The sequence below is a fragment of the Ascaphus truei genome, chromosome 8 (genome assembly GCF_040206685.1).
Source record: "Ascaphus truei isolate aAscTru1 chromosome 8, aAscTru1.hap1, whole genome shotgun sequence".
Lineage (NCBI taxonomy): Eukaryota > Metazoa > Chordata > Amphibia > Anura > Ascaphidae > Ascaphus > Ascaphus truei.
The window spans coordinates 17,254,964-17,280,177 of NC_134490.1; the positions used below are offsets into that span (position 1 = coordinate 17,254,964).

General features: G+C 41.2%; 1 protein-coding gene across 1 annotated transcript in view; it reads left to right on the top strand.

Annotated features, from left to right (window-relative positions):
* The window catches only part of LOC142501160 (cGMP-dependent protein kinase 2-like), a 78,722-nt gene extending 54,266 nt beyond the window's left edge, over positions 1 to 24,456 (top strand). Inside the window, exons 12-19 of the mRNA XM_075610619.1 lie at positions 804 to 940; positions 2,248 to 2,337; positions 4,698 to 4,839; positions 5,305 to 5,468; positions 6,609 to 6,731; positions 15,252 to 15,314; positions 18,810 to 18,876; positions 21,939 to 24,456. Coding sequence (XP_075466734.1) covers positions 804 to 940; positions 2,248 to 2,337; positions 4,698 to 4,839; positions 5,305 to 5,468; positions 6,609 to 6,731; positions 15,252 to 15,314; positions 18,810 to 18,876; positions 21,939 to 22,034 — 882 coding nt within the window. The 3' untranslated portion in view covers positions 22,035 to 24,456. The remainder of the gene's footprint in view (positions 1 to 803; positions 941 to 2,247; positions 2,338 to 4,697; positions 4,840 to 5,304; positions 5,469 to 6,608; positions 6,732 to 15,251; positions 15,315 to 18,809; positions 18,877 to 21,938) is intronic.
* Positions 24,457 to 25,214: the final 758 nt, after the last annotated feature.

The following is a 25,214-nucleotide window of genomic DNA, read 5'->3' on the forward strand; positions in this document are numbered from 1 at the left end:
CCATATTGATATATTATGCTATTCCATAAGACACCTCCCAGTTCCACAGTCCATTCAAGTGAATGGAAAGTCTTCCAGCAGTGAAAAATGTCTTACTATATGTTATACTGTAGCATCAACATCATTTATTATTTAACTAAATACACGCCTCCACTTAAGGGGCATCACAATGCTTTACAGTCAGTTTGAGATCATTTACCATTCTTACACAAGAGACAGGCCGGAAAAGCCAGAGTTATAATAATACATGGTTGCAATAAATGAACCAAGATTATACATTCAATTTACAGACATTTCATGGAGTCAGAGATATGATTATGGGCATAAGTAACATTTACAGGCAGGATTAAAATTGTGTTAGACAAGGTAGGATAGGTCTGCAATGTGTTACAAGAGGCCCCGCCTTTAGGAGCTTACAATCTATAGGCAGGATAAATTGAAACATTGGCTGCAGGGGATGAGAGGGCTGATGAGTTTCAGAATGCAATAGAACAGCTGCAACATTACCAATCATCAGCGAACGGCAGCAAACAGTGACACCCTTTGGCTGCTGCCAAAGGCAGATGCCTATGGGGCGACTCAGGTGTTATATCCCAGAGATTCTTTGGTAGAATGAAATAGCAGCATAGCACAGTACTGGACCTCACAGCAGACTTGCAGAGGGGAGAGACTGGCGATCTCCTCTTTACGCTAGCAATGCTTATGGGCCATCATCTCATTAACTGGCAGAATAAAAAGGGTAAAACATTAATTTAAGCTTTCTGGTACTGGATACATTTTAACAGAATGTTATGCTTATTTAGGTGAAACTCAAGGATGAAGACATGACCTTTGCACTGAAGTGTATTAAGAAGAAACATATTGTAGACACACATCAACAGGAACATGTGTACTGGGAGAAAAACATTCTACAGCAGATCAACTGTGCTTTCATCATCAGGTACATCTTTTACCGCAAGAACTGTATTGAAACATACTCAGTATGAAGTAGAGTTTGAGTTTACCAACACTTAAGGAATATTGTAAAATGAGTATGTATGTTTCCAATGAAGCTGAGAACCTTAATCATGGTACCTGTTAGCCGCATGGTTTTAGTCCCATTTGAGTCTTCATTCTAGTTCTTGATGGATTTCGAACACTGGTTCACAAACTGGGGTTCCTGAAAACTCAAGTGTTGGTTGTCCATGTAAACTTATCAACATCAATTTCAGGTTGCTCCCTCCTTCAATCCATTGCCGTTCTTTACCATCAGCATATTGATGCTTACAGTTGATTTTTAGATCCAGGTCCAGCTTTTTTTTTAAATACCATGCATACCATTAATGCACATGCATACTCTTATATGTATGCTAGCTAAGTTACTGTAGTGGTTCTCCACACCATTATTAACATTAAAGTGGCCCACAATACACCCTGCCATTAAGTAGTAGAAGTAACACTGCACATACATATATTGTGAGAGCATTTTTAACATGAAAGGATTGTCATTGAATAAAAATGGTATCAAACATAAAACCTTAGTTTACACTGCTACTTGAACACATTTAGGGGGAAATTGTAAACGCACGAAGTAGACACTCGGGACGCTTTAAGACAAAAAACCCCAATAGGCGTTATTATCCAGAAACTTCCTGATTGGTCGCTTTCGAGCATAAACAGTATATCAGGAGTGGCCAACACCAACCCTCAAAGGCCACCAACCGGTCAGATTATAAGGATATCCCTGCTTCAGCACAGGTAGCTTAATCAATGGCTCATTCGAAGACTGAGCCACCTGTGCTGAAGCAGGGATATCCTTATAACCTGACCTGTTGGTGGTCCTTGAGGACTGGAGTCGGCCACTCCTGATATAGATTGACTCCCTTAGTATATTATGAGAATAACATTCAGAATGTATCTTTTATTATCTCTGCATTTGCCTTACTCTAGATATTTAGTGTCATTTTGTGTAGACAATCAGGCTGTCAAATTGCATTGTAACAACTAGCAAACACATGCCGTTTTCCCAGACATAAGTGTGGTGAGAGTATCCGGGGCAGCATCATTCACTTCCATCCGAACAGATGCTTTTACAATAGACATCGTTGATAATTATAAGATGCTTCAGTAAATACATACAGGCTGCCTGTGTGTACAGCAGACATACTGCGATATTAATGACTTTAAATAGGACTCTGCAGTTTGCTGATCTCAAATCTTGGCAGCTTAACGTTAGTGACAGATGTCAGGTTTCTGCTTGTTTTATAGGCTCTACAGAACTTTCAGGGATGCCAAGTATGTGTACATGCTTTTGGAGGTGTGTCTTGGAGGGGAGCTGTGGACTATTTTAAGAGACACGTGAGTACTTTATTGATTGATAAAAATGTTTTACCCGGAAGTAATTAATTGCAAGTTACCTCTCGTTTTCCAGTATGTCCCGGGCACAGAGTTATGATGACAGATACATGGTTACACTAAATGAACAGGGTTACACATTCAATTTATAAAAATGTCATGAACAGTTAGAGATACTATATGAATATAGGCGTATGTAAGGCTGCGGCCCTATTGCCTGCGCTGCACGCGCGTCTGCGAGGCAGGCGGTGTGTGCAGCCGAATTCTCCGGGCTGCAGTGAGCTGCAGGAGGAAAAACAGAGGGGGTCGTGACGGGGGCGTGGCCGTGATGTCACCCGGCAGGTTCGCTATCATTGGCTGAACCGCCGAGGTGCGTGGCCCAGCGCTCCGTCCCGACTCCTGATCTCAGTTTTCTTGAGAGCAGGAGTTTCTGTTGGCGCAACGGGCCCGGCCCCATTGTGGGGTGGCTCTTGTCCCTGCAGCGTCCGGCACAGTGGACAGCGGGGAGCTGGCCTAACAGTTACAGACAAGATTAAAATGTGAGACAGCTGAAGTCTTGAAATTACTTAGACCGGTAGCGGATTTGAGAGTCTCTGGTTGATTGTTCCAGTTGTGGGGTGCACGGTAAGAGAAGGAGGAGCGGCTGGATACTTTGTTGAGCCTTGGGACCATGAACAGTCTTTTGGAGTCTGATCTCAGATGATAAGTGCTGCATGTGGTAGGGGTGAGGAGCTTGTTCAGGTAGAAGGGTAGCGTGCCCAGAAAGTATTTGAAGACGAGATTAAAAAATATATACTTTGCTTCTGGACTCAAACCACAGCCCCTTTCCTGAAACACATCGCAGGATTCTATACCTAATGGGTTTATAATCCTACCAATATTGTCTTGAAGACGTGTAACCGTTTCGCATGAGGTCGCGAGCCTGGCAGACTTAGCGCATTTTTTAGTTATGAACCAAGCCACGGCTCAGTCAGGTTTTGCAGAACATTCGCTGAGCATTAAGTCAAAGTGATTCGCAATTTCAATTAATATGCTAATTTGAAAAATTTCCTAAATAGCCTTTAAATAGGGCTCACATACCGTTTCAATAATTGTCTGACGATATTTGACTGCAGACTTACTAATTTGGTGACATCATTAGTCCTTTGAGGCGAAAAGTTTCTCAGGGAATCAAATTTTGTAAAAAAAACGCCTACAATTTTTACGAACACATTTGGAACAATTTTGCACACCTCTGTATTGTCTGTAGTATCTCCGTATTACATTATTTATCCCCCATTGAATGATATTGTATGACAGTTAACTCATGTAGGGCTGAAGGCAAGGCTCAGTGAAGAAAAGCACTGATTGAAAACAATAGCACTGAGTTTGAAGCAGGGGAGCCTGGTTCATAATCCTTGTGTTAGTTCCTTGGGCAAGTCACTTTATCTCTTTGTGCCACAGGCTCCAAAAATAGATTCACAGAGACCAGGGGAGCGCAGTTGGTAACCATAAAAATAAAGAAACATCTTATAGTGTAGTAATGTTAACAAAAATTAAATAATGAAAGTGGGCTCGCAAAATGGCTACTCACATTTAGAGTAGATGTAACAAGCAGTCATCCAACTTAGGGGTGGATGTTCCCATAGATGTGCAGCAATACTCAGAACAAACCAAATGTGTAGAACAAAAGATATATTGACAAGCAGTGAAATACAATTCAAGGCTTACACTTAGGAAAGTATTCAGGCGCGGTGTATAGCATGTGACAGGTACCCAGCGGGTCGCGATCTCCCTGTGTACTGCACTGCTCTCCGGAATACTTCCACATCCGCGCCGGGGGTCTCGCGTCACTTCCGGTGTGGCTGGAACCTCCGGACTTGATGGTATGGGTGCGTTCTCTATGCTCTCTCTCAAGGATCCCTTGCTGAAACACTCCACGCGTTTCGCCGTTGATTGGCACAGCTTCATCCTGACGAAGCCGTGCCAATCAACGGCGAACGGCGTAGAGTGTTTCAGCAAAGGATCCTTGAGAGAGAGCATAGAGAGCGCATCCATACCATCAAGTCCGGAGGTTCCAGCCACGCCGGAAGTGACGCGAGACCCCCGGCGCGGATGCGGAAGAATTCCGGAGAGCAGTGCGGTACACTATGTGACTGAGCCACTGATTGAACCACCTGTGCTGAAGCTGGGACATCCTTAAAACCTGACCCGTTGGGGGGTCTTGAGGACTAGAATTCAGCACCCCTGCTCTATATCACAATACAACCATTCAATTAAGGTGCAGGTCCTGCTTTTTTGTTTGTTTATTTCACAAGGTCGCTGCATAACCTTGAGTTTGAAATGACTGAAACCTGTGTTCTTGCTTTTCCTTCATTTCCAAGGGGCTCCTTTGAGGAGGGGACCGCGCGCTTCTGCATTGGCTGTGTGCTGGAGGCCTTTGATTACTTGCACAACCGAGGAATTGTCTACAGGGACCTAAAGCCAGAGAATCTCCTGCTTGATTCTGAGGGATATGTAAAAATGGTGGGATGGTTTTCAAAACTCTTTACTTTAGAAAAAGGCTATTGAAAAAGAGGTTTTAAAAAAAAAGGGTAGCTGGAATCTGTATCTTCCCCTGCTGTCATATTTCAAATACGTCAATATTTTGAATGGACTCCTAGACACAAGGGCCAAATGAACTGAGCAGTGATACTCCATGCAACACATTCTGGCACGGCTTAGACACTATGACCTGTAGAGTCCACTCAAATGACCAGGTAGGGCGTCTTCCAGCATGGAAGGTGTCTAATGGAGTAGCACTCCTTAGTAAATATGGCCCAGAATATTTACATTCCACATTATTCTAACAATAGAACACTGGGATATTTATGACAAAACAGCCGCAGTGTTAACCATTTAGAATCCATCGTTACGCTCACATGGCCATAAAAGTAGAGAGTTATAGCCAATCCTTCCATTCTGCTTTTCCCTTTTTATGTATTTTTTTAGGTAGACTTTGGGTTTGCCAAAAAGATTGGTCCAGGAAAGAAGACTTGGACATTCTGTGGCACGCCGGAGTATGTGGCTCCAGAAATTATCATGAATAGAGGGCATGACTTTGGAGCAGATTATTGGTCACTGGGAATTCTCATATATGAACTCCTGACGGGAAGGTGAGATACTATAATAGCCATTTCATATCATATGTGACTATTACCACTTCCATCAGTTGAATCCCCTTTCACATAATAGGTCAATGAACCATTACATGGCATATAGAGTACAGAAGGAATAAAATACAGTATGGTATTGCTAACACACTCACCCCTTTCATGTTATAAGCATTTAATGGGCTAAAATGATTAGCAAGTGTATTATAAGCCCGGTGTGGTCAAAAACAGTCTGTATGGATCATGATGTCGTTTTCTTTTGTCCCCGACTTCCTCTTTACTGTGTTACTGAATCAAGAACATACTGCAATATATTTCAAGAATGAGAATGATTAACTAAACACTTCAAAGGCTTCTTCTGTTTAAAGAGAAGGGAGCACATGCTCATATAATTCCTGCTGTTGACCTCACCATCTGCCTGTCATGGTGGGCTCTGCACCACACATAACCAGGCATAATTGTCCTCTCTTCTTTAAATTATATGTTATCTAAGGAGTACGGTCTTTGGGGAAACAGGATATACATGACACAATTATATTTACATTTATATTAATATATATTAATCCAGGGGTGCGCAAAGTGGGAGCCGCACCCCCAAAGGGGTGTGAAATTTTCAGGGGGAGAGGGGTGCACAGTGGTCCCACGCTCTTCCCCACAACATTTAAATAAAATGCAGGGAGGGGGGGCGCACGAGTCCTCTGTATGTCTCTTACCTGCTCTCCGGTGGCTTCTGGCGATTTGCCCCCATGACAACGTGGCGTCAAATGACGCCGCGGGGTCAAATGGCAACGCAATGTCACATGAGGGCAGACGTAAAATTACGACGTTGATGCCAGAAGAAAGGTAAAGGGGGGTGTGTGCGAGCAGGGGGGGAGAGCAGGCAGGGGTGCACAAACAAAAAAGTTTGCGCACCCCTGCATTAATCTATGCCCTTAAATCTGAAAATACAGCTTTAGCACTAATGTGCAAAATGTTTCACAGATGATGTACAAGAGGCTTTGGAGTAATACTTACAGGTCACTATATCAAAAGAGGTAGAAGAAAAATAAAACAAGCACATACTTTGAATATAAAATGCTGCACAGTCCATGTCACGCACCACACATTCACACCGAAGGCAAGCGTTTCCATTTCTCTTCTCAGCCCTCCGTTCTCTGGAACAGACCCCATCAAAATTTATAACATGGTGTTAAAAGGGATTGAGAAGGTGGACTTCCCCCATCGCATCGGGAGGCGGTCTGAAGACCTGATCAGAAGGCTGTGCAGGTAATAACGTTTACGTTGTGCATTCTAAAGCTGGGAGGGTTGTGGACGCGTGGGATATGGAGCAGTGCTTCTTCACTGAAAGGTTAATGGATGCTGGAAAAAGCCTCCCAGTGGAAGAGGAAAACAGAAATCCAGCCAAGGGATTTTAAAATGCAGAACAAAAACACAGATAACCCCTGAGGCAGGGCTTCTCCATTCAGTCCTCAAGACCCCCCAACAGGTCAGGTTTTTTAAGAATATCCCTGCTTCAGCCCAGGAGGCCACAAATTGAGGCACCTATGCTAAAGCAGGGACTGATTGAACCACCTGTGCCAAAGCAGGGACGATGGTGGCACCTGTGCTGAAGCAGGGACTGATTGATTCACCTGTGCCAAAGCAGGGACTGATTGAGGCACCTGTGCTAAAGCAGGGATATCCTGAAAACCTGACCTGTTGGTGGCCTTTGGGGACTTGGGTTGAGTACCCCGGCCCTAAGAAGTTAACAAAAGTTTAAGCAGAAACAAAGCCCAAGCTGGAGTGAAGGATTTGGAACAAATAGAAAAAAAATAGACAGACTTCGAAGGCAAAACTGTAAACTGTCCTAATTTGCATTGAATTATTTTATAATTAAGCAAGTCATCTTATTAAATAGTGACTCAAAGTCACATGGAGAATGAACAGGCCACACTGCTGCTGCTGCTGCTGCTGCTGCTGCTGCTGCTGCTGCTGCTGCTGCTCTCTGTGTCATTTGTAACCACAAGTACTGTAAATGGATTATTCACTGAGAAAGAGTGCAGCCGACTGTGTCCGTATTTACTGCTGATAAACACACTGAGGCCACGTGGTTCAGCAAAATAAACCGAGAGCCGGTTAGAGCGGCTGTGATGATCCTGCATCCATTTTCAACATTTCCTCCAATGCATTACATCGGGGGGCTCAACTCCAGTCCTCAAGACCCCCCCAACTGGTCAGGTTTTCAAGATTTCCCTGCTTCAGCATAGGTGACTCAATCAGAGGCTCAGTCCAAGACTGAGCCTCTGATTGAGCCACCGGTGCTGAAGCAGGGACTGCTTGAGCCACCTGTGCTGATGCTGGGATATCATTAAAACCTGACCAGTTGGGGGGTCTTGAGAACTGGAGTTGAGAAACCCTACACTACATATTAATATTTTTACACAGAGCGGCCACTTTGGAGTATATAGAATTGGAGATAAATTTACTTTTTTTTTAATTATTAAAAGCAAATTGAATTTCACCTTCATTTTTAATGAAGAAGGGATCTGCTTGAAACATAATTCTTATAAATTGGTGTGTAAAGAGCTTTGTCCACCAGTGCTGGATTTAACCACAGTACAATGGTCTACAGGTATCAAGACACAATGGGTGCAATTCTGTACAAAATAGATCTATCAAATAAAAAAAAGCTACTGAACTTAATGGGCTTTTTTCTGGTATATATGGTGCCGTTTATTGCCCTAAAGTTGTACCATTTGTGCCCTGATACCTATGGGCCATGGCCTTGTTAATGGTACTTTCAGCACTGGTGAAACATATTTTATATTATTACTCTTTTGTTGACAAAAGGATCAGCATCATATTGCAAGACAAGTTAGGTAAAAATCAATCAACTATAACTCTTCCCTTACTGTAAAATGAATGGTTGGTATTCATAGTACAGACGTCATAGAGAAAGATGTATCCAGTGTGCAGATGAAAGGATAGGAGCTGGCACAGAAAGGTGAATGAAGACACAGCTTGTTGAGAAATGAAAACCCTATTGAACTGTTCAACTGTTAAAAATGTTACATAGATCTCACGGCAGCAGATCTGTAATGGCTGAGACTGTAATTATTTATTGTAGTTTGCTAGGGGTATTTATAGACTTTGCTGCATTGTTCGTGGCACAATTGTTAGTCCCAACAATGTGTTTATTGAAGAGGTAGTCTTTTTTTTTTTTTTTCATCAAGGGCAGACGCTTCAGCTAGATATGACACAGCTAAAAAAATAAAAATAAAGAGTCACGCCAGAATACATAATAGGCAATCAATGTGTGCAGCTGCCGAATGAAATTATATTTAATGGGAATATAGGCTTAGACTAAAAAATAGGCAATCTGAGTCATGAAGTCTCAATCCACATAAGGCTGGATATTATTCCTTGCACATATCATTGCAAAGGGCATGGATTTTGCCAACTGCAGTGTAGCTGGCTCTGGGAATTTGTGCATGAGTATTAGTGTATTAATGATGCCTAATCAGCTACCCTGGGGAAACACACCTACAAACCCCTCCTCTGTAGAAATGACTTACATTGCTGTAGCTGAGAGGTTCCAAACACCAGTCCTGAAGAACCCCCAACAGGTCAAGTTTTAAGGATATCCCTACTTGAGTACCAACTTCTCAGTCATTTTGACCTAAAACCTGACCTGCCGGGGGACCTTGAGGACTGGAGTTGGAATCCACTTCTGTAAGTCTTGCTACATATTCAAATAGCCTCAAAGGGTATTTCATGAAAAAAAAACATTCTTTATCTTCAGACTTCATAAAGGGCAGCCCCTCCTCATTGTTCTCTCTCCTCTACCAACTGCTATGTTATGCGAGGGGGGTTGCCCTTATAAAAGGCCTGTCTCCCTTACCACGGTTATTCACCAAATGTTCAATCAAGCAATCTGATTGCTTGACTTAACCACACACCCGGATCTGAGGCAGAACAAGGTTTGGGTTCATTTTTTGCTGTGGATTGTGCCCCAAAGATCCGAGCTGCGTTTTGTTTGGCTCAGATCTACTGTGTGGGTTTCGGGGAGCTCAGATAATGAGCCTATGAACCAACTCATCTTTACCAGCTAATGAAAATGGAAAAAGGAACCCATTTTACCAGTACTCTGTATGCAACAGTTCAGGAGAAAACATTCACATGACATTTTATTGTCACTCATGATCGATACTGGCCCCAAAAAGATCAGTGGATCCTTAATTTACAGGGATTTATCGTGTAGTGTTCTCTGTCCTCCACTATAGAACAAAATGTTGGTTTGTCAATGTTACAAGTTTCCTTGTTTGCTAGCCCCTTTGTTAATAAAAATGCTTAGAATAATATTTATAATATAATAATATAATATATTATAATACTGGTTTTGCACACAGCACTTTCATCATGCAATAACATAGACATAACGATCCCCCTCTCCAAAGAAGTTACAATGTAATTTTATTACTCAGGACATAGGAGAATACAATTATCTTCCCCTGTGATTCCTAGTGACATAGCGTTGCCATAGAGTATTGAACCAGTATTAATATAAATTCTGCTATATTCACTTGTTACGACATTCAATACATGCTCTTCATGAGTTATCTTGGCTTATGATCGCCATGTTACTGTGAAGACTGTTATTCACTTTGGGCATAATCAGTTAGCAAATTGTACGTCTATGAACATATCCCAAATCAGTAACACAACAGCACCAGTACAGTACTTGCACAATGTAAAAAGGGGACAGAACTGTTATCCTGGATGTTTTTACTGTATTTATTTGCCTGCAAACCTTACCCACTCTCTCAAGCTCCAAAAAACAGAGTAATTTTCTGTTCAGCAGAAATGAAAATGATATTTGACAAGCCATGATAAAGAGCAGTTTGTGCCAAGCTTCTCTAAATGCCCTGTGTACATAAACTCTAAATATAGAAAGGCATTATGTACAGGGAAGTGCCTAGGGACTGGGAGATGCAGTACTGCACATGCAATCATCAAACAGAACGGGCAACTCATTGCTTTGCTGGGATCTAGTGGAATGAAACAATAAGTGTGACAGGGTTCACATTACTTGCATGTAGAACATGATCATATTAAGTGGCCCAAAGCAACTATTCCTCTGAAGCCAAGAACTTCACCTAGGGTTGTCACATTTAAGTTTTATAATAGGGGACGTTGAAATCCAGTATGAAAGTGTGACGTCATAATGAGCGATGAATGATTTGCAAAAGCTTCCAGCTGAATGGTATCTCCTGCCTAAATGCTATATTCTTTGGTTTTTATCATCTCTACACTTGGCGGATGGAAAAGACGTGCACAGGCCTAACAACTAGCGGTGGGAGAACAAGTAACGCCTATAGGGGTGGGTGCGATGGTGTAATGACCAGGCAGTGTCATAACTTTATTATATTAATAATTTAGTAAGGCGACATCTATCGGAAAAGGTAACTATTACACTCAATTAGAAATGTGTTACGTTTGTATGACTGATTTAATTACAGTAATTATAAGCTCAGGCATTTCACATCAATACTGCACCGACACACTTTATTCGAGCAAATACCCGGTATGTACCTGGCAGATACCTGGAATGCGCCGCTCCTCACCTCTGACAAGCCCTGTTGCATTTGCCTTCCCAGCCTGGGTTCATGCCTGGTTGATGGGCGGCTGATCTGTTAAATGATAATGATTAGGATTTAATAGGCTGCAATGCTTCGCGTGTCTACCAGATGGCATAAATTCATGAATTGTAATGCAGTATATATATATATACTGTGCAGTATTGCAGCCAGCGGGAATAAAATGCTTCAATCCCTGCCTGCAAAATAACTCAATGCACTCGGGCAGAAAACAGTCACAAACCTCAATACACCTGGGTATACCCGAATTCGTGGGACTAGCCGAGCTCGAATAAAGTGTGTCGCCAGTGTACACTAAAATACGGGATAGTAATGCGTCCCGACAGACTTATCCGGGACAAGTCAATGAAATAAGGGACAATCCTGTGTATACGAGACGTCTGGCGACCCTACCTTTACCTGACTTTGGTAAAACATACTGGAGTTGTAATAAGATAAAACACTCAATCATTCACTGAACCACTCAGAATGTTGTATGTTTAATAGCTTTACAAATGTAGTTCCCACAAACTCAACTAATTTTATAAATGGAGAAAGAATGCAGGAGTCATTACTGCAATGATCAGAGTTGAGTCTGGAAGCTGCCACCTCCAGCCATGGTGCCACTTTGGCATTCATTCCTTTTTGCAGTGCTAGAGTAACCTGCTGGTCCTCTCACAGGCCTGTCCTGCTTGATCCAGCTTACATGCCCTTGTGCCCTACTTGGCCTTTCTTGAATGCCCTAGTGACCTGCTTGCCTGCCCTTGTGTCCTACTTGTCCCTGCTTGCCTGCCCTAGTACCATGCTTGCCTGCCCTAGTACCCTGCTTGCCTGCCCTTGTGCCCTACTTGCCTGATCTAGTGCCCTGCTTGCCTGTCCTAGTGCCCTGCTTGGCCCTGTTTGCACACAGAGGTTCGAGAGGCTAGGAGGCCTATAGTTCTGGATTATCAGTCTCCATCCCTACTCCTCCAGTCCTCACACTAGTGTGGGCCATTGTGCAGTGAGTAAAGATACCCTTGACCATGAATGGGGGCAGGTGCTAGGTGACCTTGCACACTCAGAGACGTTGAGGCCAATTGTTGATCAGGATCCTCCCCATCATTGTCATTCAGTAATAATCAATTATCATCAAGCATTTGCAATACATTTGCCTTAAGCAAATAGCAGCCCAGTAAACACACAACCCAGCACAGTATCACACTACCAACTCCAGCAGGCTAATAGTGCATTTCTGCGTGTCTCTGTCCTATCGAGGGGAGTTGTGAGTAAACAAAGAGGAAATCCTCATCTTCATACAAGGGTACCGAAGTCATTGTGAAGAGATAGGCCTGCTACAGAATAACACGGTGCTCCAACGTTGGTGCTAGCATCTACACACGGGCCTCTTGCAACACGGGATAGTGAGGACTCTGAGAGACATTGGCACACAATTGTGCAGCGCATTAACAGTACTGTAGATGTATGTATAGGATCCTCGCACAGAGGATCCCAATTCTGTTTATATAACAGGGGGTTAAATATAAATACTTGCATGGTTATCCATAACAGTGTCATATCCTAGTGTCTGATCTTTGGCCACGTGCTCAGTGAATGAGAACGCACCGGTCATAACGGGGAGTAGACCTCAGGCCCCCGCCTCAGCAGTAAGTGTTAGTCTGACGTGAGAATATCTACAGAAAAAAACATCTATACAATGCAGGACAAAGGTTGCATCAACATTGTTTTCATAAGTGCAGCTTTAACTGTAATAAAGCTCAGGGTTAAAGGGAATTACTCTCCTGTAGTGTCCAGAAGAAATTAAATGTGCCACGTAAGCACTGTGCATCAGAAACTATTTAGTGAGAGGTGTTTGATAAGTGAGAGAGTTTACACTGCACAGTTTCTTGGCGAGGTGTAGAAGACATTCAATACAATGAATGCTGCCACTCCATCAATACACTGCTAACATGTCTTTCACGTGTGTCTGAAAACCGTACTCAAAATTACATAAAAGCAAAAGCCATATAATGTGCAATCAACACTACTCTCACTCATGTACAACGAGCAAAGGGAATGAGGTGTGTGTGTGTGTGTGTGTGTGTGTGTGTGTGTGTGTGTGTGTGTGTGTGTGTGTGTGTGTGTGTGTGTGTGTGTGTGTGTGTGTGTGTGTGTGTGTAATATAGACAAAGCGGGACAGTGCGGGCTCCATAGTGTAAATAGTAAATAGTTAAGGCTTTATTAATCACAAGCTAAAATCAGTTCACTCACAGCATTGAGGTAGGACATGCACATTGAACAAGAACATCAGTCATCTGTAGTATCTCCGTCAGTCAGGAACTGAAGTCTTGTGGCTGCATACGTGTAAGTCTCTTCCTACAGCTGGGCACCTCCGTGATGTGCGTCTACTCAACGGCCCCCCAGCAGAAGCTGCACACGACTGCTTGGTTCCGCAGCACAAAAGTTCCCATCCGATTCAACAGAAGCTCAGTGAGCTGGATGCTTAGTATTGCCAATAGCGCTCTTACGCGTTTCGTCGCAAATAGAACCGCGACTTCATCAGAGGCACAAATATATATATGATGGCTATCACTAGTAATCCCTGTGAATACTATGTTATATCAGTTTTTCTTCTGCAGCTCAATGTTACAATAAAATGTTGACAGTGCTGGGACAAGCAAGATAAATATGTGTTGTGTGTATATTTGGACATTTTGGTATTGTAACAATTCATTAAAATCAAACCGTTACTCTGGAGGTTAATATGTCTGTTATACAACTCCTTTCAATGATCAATATAAAATGAAATATGCTTTAAAATGAGCTGACTTATACGCGCACACACACTCATTCACTATTTATTTATAACAACATTTATATCGTGCCCTTATCCAGGGCGCTGCAAGAAAGAAAAAGGTGAGTTTGGCGGTTCACAATCGAAAGTAAACACTCCGAGGGCTGTAGGTTACATTACTGGAAAAATATATTGGCACGTGTAGCACAAATTAAAACACTTGCGCGTTTCGCGCCCGTGAGCGCTTTATCTGCTCTTTGATAAAGCGCCCACCGGCGCAAAACGAGTAGGAGTGTTTTTATTTTGAACCGCCAAACTCACCTTTTTCTATCTTGCAACGGACATCGGCAGAAGCACGTCGAACGCTGCGCTATCCGAGGAGATCCCGTGAGTACCAATTCTAACATGTACTTATGAAGACAACACCCACATGTGTTAGGTTTATTATTATTATTATTATTATTATTATTATTACGCATTATTGAACTTTCAAATCATTGATACTTGATCTATAAGGAAATCAGGCGTCTCTCTATACAGAGACTCACTAACAAGGGATTCATACTATTACACTACTCTATTGTGCAACGATTTCTTATAATTGCAACACTGTTCTTAATCTATTCTGAGGATCACAGCATCAGGGTTTTTGGAGGCACTGTCCTGTTTTTGTTACAAACTACCTCTTCTTCTCCAGGGCGCTGTACACTGTTTTAGTAACTAAAGGTGTGGTTACATATAGATTAGAGTCATTGTTAAGATGTTATTGTGCTGGGTATGGGTGGGAACATTATGGCCGGGCTATGGGTTAGGTGCATTGAGAGCTTGCTTGGTTGGTGGGCAGGGGTTGGGGTCAGGTCTCTTGATTTAGTCTTGTTGGTGACATCGTGATGCCATATACGTGGCGCACAAGATGTCATGATAGGGTTACCATACGTTCGTACTTACCCGGACAAGTCCGGCTTCTTGATTGAAGTTCGCCGTCCGGGAGGAATTTTTAAATAATTAAAAATGTCTGGGAACGCTTACCGCGCATGCGCGTCCGATGACCGCCGACTGCGCATGCTTGAACAATGAGTGCCGACGCCTGCACTGACGGCGCTCGTGCATGCGCAGTCGGAGCTCGCGCATGTGCAACCATCAAATGCTGCTTGCGCACGCTCGAACGAAAGCCATGCATGCCCAAGCGCAGTTGGCGCTCATCACGCGCGCATGCGTGGTCAGCTTTTGCTGTCCTCTTTTTTGAGGATGGATTTGTGGTAACCCTACATAAGACATACATTTTATTAATAGTGTCTATCAACTAATTACCTTATACAGCACGTCAGTCTCAGGGTTAATGCCTGTTCGGAAAGTGTGAAGTTTGAGAATTATATCCTTTGTCTCCTCTTTATTTTCTAGGATTAATCCAGCAGAAAGACTTGGAAATCGTAAAAACGGCATCAGTGATATTAGAAAGCACAAGTACGTATGTTAAAAAGGAATAGGATGGGGGTAGCATTGTCTGGTAAATCTGGTTAAGTTACAAAGGGTGGGTAAGGGAGTGGGGGAGAAAGCTCTTGCTACTGTCCTGAAAATGGTGCCAGGGGTTAACAGAACTACAAAGCACAAAATACTTGCAAGGGCAAGCAAAAGAACCCCTTTTAAACAAGCACTCATAAAGTGAAAAAAAGTGTATTTGAAATAACTAAACCTTTATTAAATACTAATGGGTAACGGTGAACACAAAACACTTAAAAAACAAATTAAACAGCTAATTCCCAGTCCTTAAACCAAGGCTGGTTAACATGTGAATCTAGGGTATTGTAGTTTACCTGGCAAAAGCAGTATGGATGTTTAGCTGATGCCACAGTGTGGTATGTCGCTGTGAAAATAATTATATGTCTATCACGGACAGAACGAACTGGACATATAAATTCATACCTACACTGACTAAATTGATTCAAAGAGTGTGTTTATACTGATACAATGTATATGAATCAACCAAAATATATATATATAAAAACGAACCCTAGAGACGGCGCCTAAATGTAACATCAATTAAAAAGGCTACTATGTAGCTAGATTGAAGCTGAGAATGAAAATGTGTAGTGTATAGAAAATATCAACATATCACTTTACACATTATATGTTTGTAGTCAAATGCCTCAGCGTATATAGGTGTTCTCACAGAGATAAATCTTAAACTAGTGAGAAACTTCCCACGGACTTCCGTGGAAACAGCACAATATAATAGGACAGAGTTGTATAAGTAATAATTGATACAAAGTGCAATAATTCATGTGTCCACAGTGTGCAAGAATATAGGTTGCAAATTAGATCTAAATATTCAAATATATATATATTTTATAACACTATAAAATCTAGGTACCTCTCACCCGGTGTGGTGTATTCATGAACACCACCGGTCTTTAAGTTATCCGGGTGAGGAAAAGAATATAATTTACAAATCAGATCTAAATATTAAAATATATATATATTTTGTGGCACTAGAAAAAATCTAGGCACCTCCCACCCGGTGTGGTGTATTCATGAACACCACCGGACTTTAAATTATCCGGGTGAGGAAGAGGTTAAACTAAGTATCTCACTGGAGTACTCTATATACCTTTCACCCGGTGTGGTGTATTTGTGAACACCACCGGACCTTTAAATATCCGGGTAGGGAAGAGGTTAATATAGGGTTATGAGCTAAACCCCATATGTATATACTAGATCCTCGTAATGTGATATACTGTATACAATTCTAGTCAGTTGTGGTGTATTAGTAGACACCACCAAACATATTAGTGGCAGGTCTAATGGTGTTTGTTAGCGCAAACCCCCTATGCAAATAGGTGTAGTCAGATATACATGCGGTCGTAGTTACTCTGAGTTGGAATACAAAGTACACAGTATACTCTCAATGTGTGCCAGGCATGAATTGCAGGGACTCCACCCGGCGTGGTGTATTAGTGAACACCACCGAACATTAGTTAGCCGGGTGGGGGGAAGTCCCTATGGGGGTAGAAAAGCGCCGATACAGCTCACCCTTTTATTGTTTTTTATATGTCCAGTTCGTTCTGTCCGTGATAGACATATAATTATTTTCACAGCGACATACCACACTGTAGCATCAGCTAAACATCCATACTGCTTTTGCCAGGTAAACTACAATACCCTAGATTCACATGTTAACCAGCCTTGGTTTAAGAACTGGGAATTAGCTGTTTAATTTGTTTTTTAAGTGTTTTGTGTTCACCGTTACCCATTAGTATTTAATAAAGGTTTAGTTATTTCAAATACACTTTTTTTCACTTTATGAGTGCTTGTTTAAAAGGGGTTCTTTTGCTTGCCCTTGCAAGTATTTTGTGCTTTGTAAATCTGGTTAAGAATCTTTTTATATATGAATTTTGACTTTCAGGCAGCAGTGGCATTTTGCAGAGAAAATAAGAAAATCTATAAGTAAATGATCTATTAGTAGCGTTTCCGCATTTTTGGTATTCACCCATTTTTTGCGAAAAATGACCAAGTTTGTTTATCCAAGGAATTCAGTTTATACCGATTTCTGTTTTTGTTAGCAAAAATTAATTCCTTTCATCAGGGGTTCTCAACTCAGACCTCAGACGCATGGCTTCAGACCCTCCAACAGGTCAGGTTTTCAGAATATCCCTGCTTCAGCACAGGTGGCTCAATCAGATGGCCACTGATTGAGCCACCTGTGCGGAAGCAGGCTCTTCGACTGAGCCACCTGTCCTGAATCAAGGATATCCTGAAAACCTGACCTGTTGAGGGGTCTTGAGGACTGGAGTTGAGAACCCCTGGCTTACGTGATTGTTCTGAGTAGCCTGCAGCTCTGATTAAAACATTTCCTTTAGTGAAAAAGTGTCAAGTACACTGAACAAAGCAGCAAAGTTAATATCGCGCTGTGATGGACTCAACGTCACAAGTAAATTCTGACCGCATATTTTTTTGCTTTCGGGTTTTGGTTTAGCGTGGTGCGGCTGAAGGTAAAAATGCTAAAATGTGTGTGTGTGTTTTTTTAATTTTTTTTTATAGTTTGTGATCACTTTTAGGGGCCCACACAAGACTCCGTCAGTTATAATAATAACTTCATTTCATATACTATATCACTTTTCTCCCAATGGGAATCAGAGCACTTTTCAATTACAGAATAGCACGCAGTACACAGCACATATGGATTTTTACAGATGAGCTTACAATCTTTTTTTGGTGCCTGAGTCACAGGGAGATAAAGTGACTTGCCCAAGAAGCTGACACCGGGAGTTGAATCCTCCTGATTCAAACTCAGTGTTATTGATTACAGAGTCAGTGTCTATCACTCACTGAGCCAGTCCTTCTCCAGATGTAACTGTATGTACCATAATGGTTTGTACCCGTTTCTGCATCTCTTACCATTGTTGTTCTGCATGTTTTGTGTGCAGAGATCAGGTGGCGTAAATCGATTTTACTAAGAAATTCATGCAAGATGTGTGACATGTTACCATTTAACACAGACCCTAATGGTTGAATATTAATCATGGACATGATGCAGATAAGGTCTGTTTGTAGCTGCAGGTAGTTCACCATGTTTCCCTATGAGAGACCCCTCCTCACTAGCAATGGCAATCTCCCCCCACCCCCCAACTAGAACACTGTCTCGTGTGCTAAGCAGTAACTGTCAAAAATCATGGAAACAGCTACTAAAACATATTGTAGTTGACCCTACTAACAACAGAATTAATAAAGTTGCTAATGTTATCCTTAGTCTGGAATAACATAAATCAAATAAATAGGAATTGTAAGGATCCGGTCTTAATCAGCTTTCCAGGAGACACATTCATTGAACACGTTCATACTGTATCTAGCTACAAGTAGAGAATAATGTTTAGGTTGTCTCACCTGTACAGTATGTCTTATAGTGCCACTAAGGCTACTAGAATTGATGGCCGTTATAATGAAATTGATGCACAATTACAGGTGGTTCCAAGGTTTCAACTGGGAAGGGCTGCGCAGCCACAAATTGTCCTCTCCATTGAAGAGAGAGGTAGGTGCCGTTAATTCAAATTAAAATGAGAAATCTTTGTTCCAACCAATTGTTTTTGGAAATGAATTTATTGTTAAAGGCTTTTGCAGATTTGACATGGTCATTAATATAGATTTATATTTTCAGCTAAATGTGCTTGGTTTATTACGTTTACCGACATACATTTCCCAATAAAAGTTAGTGCTTCTGGTCACGTATTTATTAGATACATGAACAACAAATGCAAATACTCAGCGCTTCTGTTCCTATGAGGAAGGAAAGGACATGTGGGTTTAAAAATGTATTTTAATAGAATAACAAGACTGTTCTGTCAACTGTAGTAATAATAATAATATTTTTTCTTATAAAGAAATACACTCAATACTGCACTATACAGTACATTGATCTGTTTATCTGACGCAAGTCCCTCCCTATAGAGTAGAGCAGGGGTAGCCAACAGGTCAGGTTTTCAGGATATCTCTGCTTCAGCACAGGTGGCTCAATCGAAGACTGAGCCACTGATTGAGGCATCTGTGCTGAAGCAGGGATATCCTGAAAACCTGACCTCTTGGTAGCTCTTGAGAACTGGAGTTGGCCACCTCTGGCGTACAGCCTCAGGCCCTGGGAGATAAGATCACTTGCCCAAGGTCACAAGGAGCTGACACTAGGAATTTAACACAACCTGTCTGCTTTAAAGGTAGTAATTTACCACTAATCTGCACCTTCTCCCCATTCATTAAAGCATCATTGGTCTCAAACATTAATTGAGTCTCATACAAGTCAGAATATTTCTATTTAAACATCGCTCATGGAGTCGCTATATCTTGACAGTTCCCATTAAGTGTCCTTGAAAATAGGTGAATACAGTGAAAGGACATCTTTTCCCAACACTTCTATTTAAAGGAGGCAGTTTAACATCTAGACACCAACAATATCAATTTGACATGTGTCTTTATTTAAAACACGTTAGGAAATAAACCGGATTAATATCACATGTCACTAATAGACCCAGTCTCCCACCTTGTATACAATCAGGACTTTCTCATATGTTGATGAATGCTAAACATGACACACGGCACTGCGTTATGCTATGACACCCTTCAGCTACTCCTCTTTGTTTGATGTCTCTCTGTGCTGAGCAAAACCTGCCATAACCATCAGTTACTGTAATAATCCATATCGCTAATGTTAAGAGAGATTTTTTTATACACAGGACCGTGCTGTACATATATTTTTTTCAGGCACACGTGCTTGCCCTGTAGCGCTTAAACTCCAAGCACTGCTTGAAGCACCTGGAAATAAAATAACTTGCCCTGGTACTGGGATTTGGATAAAGTCCACCAGTTATTCATGTCCAAAAGACCATGGAAAATACAAGAGCAAACAGTAATTATTTTCCATCAAATGGCAGTACAAGTTACATTTCACAATGTTCTGTGCCATAGAATATACTTTGTTCCTGTATATCAAAGAGCATTGCTCAAGGCCACAATTAATTCTATGAGATTTTCATTGGCGGGAGTGGGCTCATTTGCTTATATACCACTACAAATAGATGAACCTGTACTCCGAGTGGTGAGATGAATGATACCTGGGAACTCTATGGATATGCCAACTGTTGAAGGTATATTTTTAGTGCTGCACCAGGTGGGATCATTCCTTATCTGTTCCTGCCAATTGTATACTTATTTATTTCATATACTTTTATATCACTTGTTTATTTCAATATTCACCATTATTATTGTGGTATATATACTGTACATATATATACTGTACATATATATACTGTAGGTGTGTATATATATTTACATGTAGTAGATGATTTCGTTAAGTAGGGTAGCGCTACAAATAGGTTAAATTATATCTAGAGAGATGAATTATTCCTGGGTAGACACCTGAGAGTAGAGAGAGACAAACGTTTTGCAAAAGTCCGAATCCATTGCGAAAATGGCGATTTCGCAGATGGAAAAACACTCGCTATTTATATACCTACCCAAACACACCTTTAAACGACATATGGAGAGATACCGTGCACAACATGGAACACACCTGAGATACTTGGGAAATATGCTGATTTATATGATTTGTATGTCTAAATTATGATATATCCCAGGCATCTCAGGTGTGTATTCCTTTTTGGGCACAGATGTCTGTTCATGTGTTGTTTAAAGGTGTGCTTATATACTGTAGCACTTGGAACTGTAGTGAGAAGAGTCTCTCTCTCTTCTCTCTCTCTCCTCTCTCTCTCCTCTCCTTTCTCTCTCCCTCTCTCTCTCCTTCTCTCTCTCTCTCTCTCTCCTCTCTCTCGTCCAAACTATATTCGCATTCGATTTCCTGCGATACAGTACATTTCACCAAATTTTTAAGCTTTCAGTGAAATATTGTCATTGAATGAAACATGGTGTGTGTGCCGTATTTATAGTCTCATCATTAAACAAATCTAGTGATTTTAGAGAATGTTGCAATGACATCTAATAATTTTAGATAATGTAGCAGTCTTTGACTGAGCCACCTCTGCTGAAGAAGGGATATCCTTAAAACCTGACCTGTTGGCCACCCCTGATATAAAGCTTGGTTACTTTCTTGCGACCTCTGCTGCTGCTTTCTATTGTGACTCAAAAAGGGCAACTTTCGCATGGTTTGCAGCCTCATAAGGCACTACCGAGACAGGGTGATACACCTGGGAAATATGCAAATCCCAAAAATGTCAAAATTATTCTAATTCTCTTCACCTCTCCTGCTCTATCTCTTGGGGAAGCAGCATTTCTGGCTGTAACTTTCTGGGTGATATCGTATCAAATAGGCACTAATTGGGAAAAAGTGCATACAAATGAGATGTCAAATCATGCAAATTTCCGGCATAGACAATTCTTAATGGATATAGAAAAACGCAAGTTTTTCCTCACATTGAATAGCATTCAGTTTTCCTAACTAATGTACAAAACAATAACCCATTATATGAAGTCACAAGTAGTACACATTATTACCATATGGTTGTATCTACAAACAGTGATTAGTTATGTAGCAATGTGTCATTAGAAAGTGTCTATGTTCATTGTCTTTTTTTCTTCTTCTGTTTTTAGATCAAGGGGATCACGGATCACAGTTATTTCGACAACTTCCTCCCTGAGGTTGAAGACCCACCAGATGAGCTCTCGGGATGGGACAAAAACTTCTAAGTTCTCTAGTTTTCCTACTGTGAAGGTGCCTCAGATTACCAGATACCATCTCTATCTGAGAGCACTGGACACTTACAGCACCAGTCCTACAGCTAACAAGATGCTTCACCAGTTCCAGTGGAGGAATGAGTTATAGAAATAACAGTTCAACTCATCTATCTAAATACTGAAAAGGGGTGTTAGTGATGGACCATTATGAGAACATTGCAAAAAGTATTACGTCATTTTTCTCCTCCTCTCTTGCATCAGCGACCCATGTCCCGTGATACATCTGAGGATGTCACAAATGTGGAGATATGTGATGACAGTATTTCTCAGGAGTGCTTTTAACGTGACTCATACTGTAGGAACTATGAATGAAAGATAAGTATTATGTAAGTGGGACTGGTGCTTTAAGTTCTACAGAAATCTTTCAAAATGCCCATGAACTTCCTGAATGTATGTCAAACATTTATACTTGCCACACAGTAAAGAACAAATCATTTCTAGTTATTAGTTAAGGCCTCAAATGTCAGGATATCTAACTTTTTCTCCGCTGAAGGAGCACACGTTACAGGTCTTCTGCTAACAAAGGATTTGAAGAAGACCATTTTGTTAATGGGTATTAAGGGAACATGTTTAATAAGCTGCCTTCTGCCATTAGACTTCCCAGCGCTGGAAGACACCTACAGCAACAGCCCTTTCGAGTCAATAGGCTGCAATGTATCTTCCAGCAGCAGGAAGTATATTATGGCAGAAGGCTGTTTTAGTAAAGATAGGCCTAAGTGTTTTGCTTCCCAATACAATGTGCACATACAGTACTGTATAGGGGGTATGTATCAATGCAAACACTGCATCTTATTTTTACACAAGTATATTAAAGGGGATTCTTCATCCCTGACGTACAGTGATTCAGACTTGATATATCGCTTTAGATGTTCATCTTGTAACTCCTCCCTAATTCCTTCTATTTGCACCCCTTAAATCTCAAGCCAACCCACACAGGGTAAAGTGGGAGTAAAGCACCCTGATCCATTGTACCCTGAGATGTAAGGATGGAAATTACAACTTGGCATCCATTTTGCTCTAAAATTGCCTTGATACATTCTCCCCCTATGCGCTTGTGCCTTCACTTTGTTTCGGCATATGGTGGATGTGTTTATAAATGTGCCTTTAATAGACTCGGCTGAAAGAGACACAGGATTGTGTAGGGTGAAGTATTGTATAGGAAACAGATTTGGCGGTATCAACAATTCATTGATTTAGCTAAAGTCCTAATTCTGGGACACAATGGCCATACTGTAATTTACTATCCAGTCTTCTACCATGAGACCCTTTCTAGCACTGGAAGATACCTTGCTGCCCTTTGACTTGATGGTGAAGTGTCTTCCAACGCTAGAAGGTGCCTTGTGGTAGAAGACTGCCTACTAAATATGACCCTATATGGGCCAAGTGACAACATTTCGTTAAAATAAGAAATGGGACTTAGAAAGTTCCAAGTGTGCCAATAATAAGTAAGAGTTTGGATAACATTGGAAAACATCATTTATAAACAGTTATTATTTGATTTCTAGATTATCAAATATGTTCAGGCCCGTAACAGTTGTACCCCCCTCCCCACAAACCTAGCCATACAACAAAATGCACACCATTCCCACAGATTGCCCTCCTTCTTAAACTAAAACAGATTCAAATATGTGTTTGCCTTTCTATTTAGTTGAATTAATGTATTTGACAGATGCTTGGATTTCCCTGTGTTTTTGGTCATTTGAAAAATCATGTATAAACTACCAGTATATGAAGAAAAATCTAGGCTGACTATATGTGCGCTTATTAAATGTACAAAATAGATCAGTGATTGATCTGATACAATGGTTAACGTCATACATTTGTTAATATATATGTGTTCGTTGACTGCAGGGAGAATGAGCTTCAGTTTATACAGAGTGTAGAAAATATGCCTTTTATAGATTTGATATAGTGGAGAGTTCTTATCATCCATCCAATGTACAAGGTGCCTGGGTTTGGAGAGACAGACGGGAGCAGATAGGTTAGCATTGGGTACTTTGAAATGAAGAGGAAAGCAGATATTGCTTGTACTGTGTTACCATGAATGGAACAGCAGAGAGAGAACATTAACACTAACTTGTCATGCTGAAAGCAAAGCCTTGATTAATCTATTAGGTTTCCCTTCTAACTCTACTCAATAAACATTAGGTTTCAGAAATCTGAGTTAGAGTTTTTTGTCGACATTAGTCCTGCACAAGCAGCAGACCATTCTTCTTCCTAATTGACATGGATGGCAGGCAATTTTCCGAGAAGCGAGTTTTTTGCTCACGTCACGGTTGGGGGAAGTTCTGTACAGAGAGAGAAAGTGCTTAGGCATGCCATTGTGTGCTAAAGTGAGAAGGTTGGTATTACCTTTAATGGTACAACGTGAAAATAATGAACGGATCTTTTTTTGCACAAGCTTTCAAGCTTAAATGTGTTTACCGTTGAAGATTTTTTTTGCAATCTCAAAAGCTTGTGTATGAGATAAAAGTCATCAGATCCTATATAAAAAGTATTAAAACCTTCAGAATATCTACATTTTTCTGTAACCAGTTGGGCTACTGGAACTATGAATTTGATGGTGAACAGCAGCAAATCGGCATGAAGCTAACATACACAACTTTTTCTGGTATCTTATTGACCACCTCACTTTTGTTTTTACCAGAAATGTTTTTTAAGGAGAGTCAACAATTAACCTTGGAGTGCCATGTTAGCTTTATATGTCAATCGTTGTCCTCCCATCACACAACTGGCCATTTTGCACAAAACTCTAATAAAGCGCTTCAACTATCTGCTTCTTTATAATGACCCATTAGGATGCAGGACTGAACTTAAGAGCAAGTTCAGCAAGAAAATAGTACTGAGAGAGACAAATGGTCTGAAAAATCCCGTGGGAAACAGTTTCCACCGTTGAGGAATAAACATTGTGGGGCTTATGCAGAGAGGTACGGTAAGGTATAATTAGCCAGGTTTGCGCCAAAATTTTCTGCTTTGTAAGAGATAGTGGCGAGAATTTGGCGGGGCTATTCAAATTCGCCAGACGTGTGGCGAGAAGCGTGATCTCGCCACTACGTAATAACGCTAGATTCCAGTAGCTCCGATGCGCATAAACACGCCAATCGGAGCTACTATATGGCGCGTTTTGTTGAA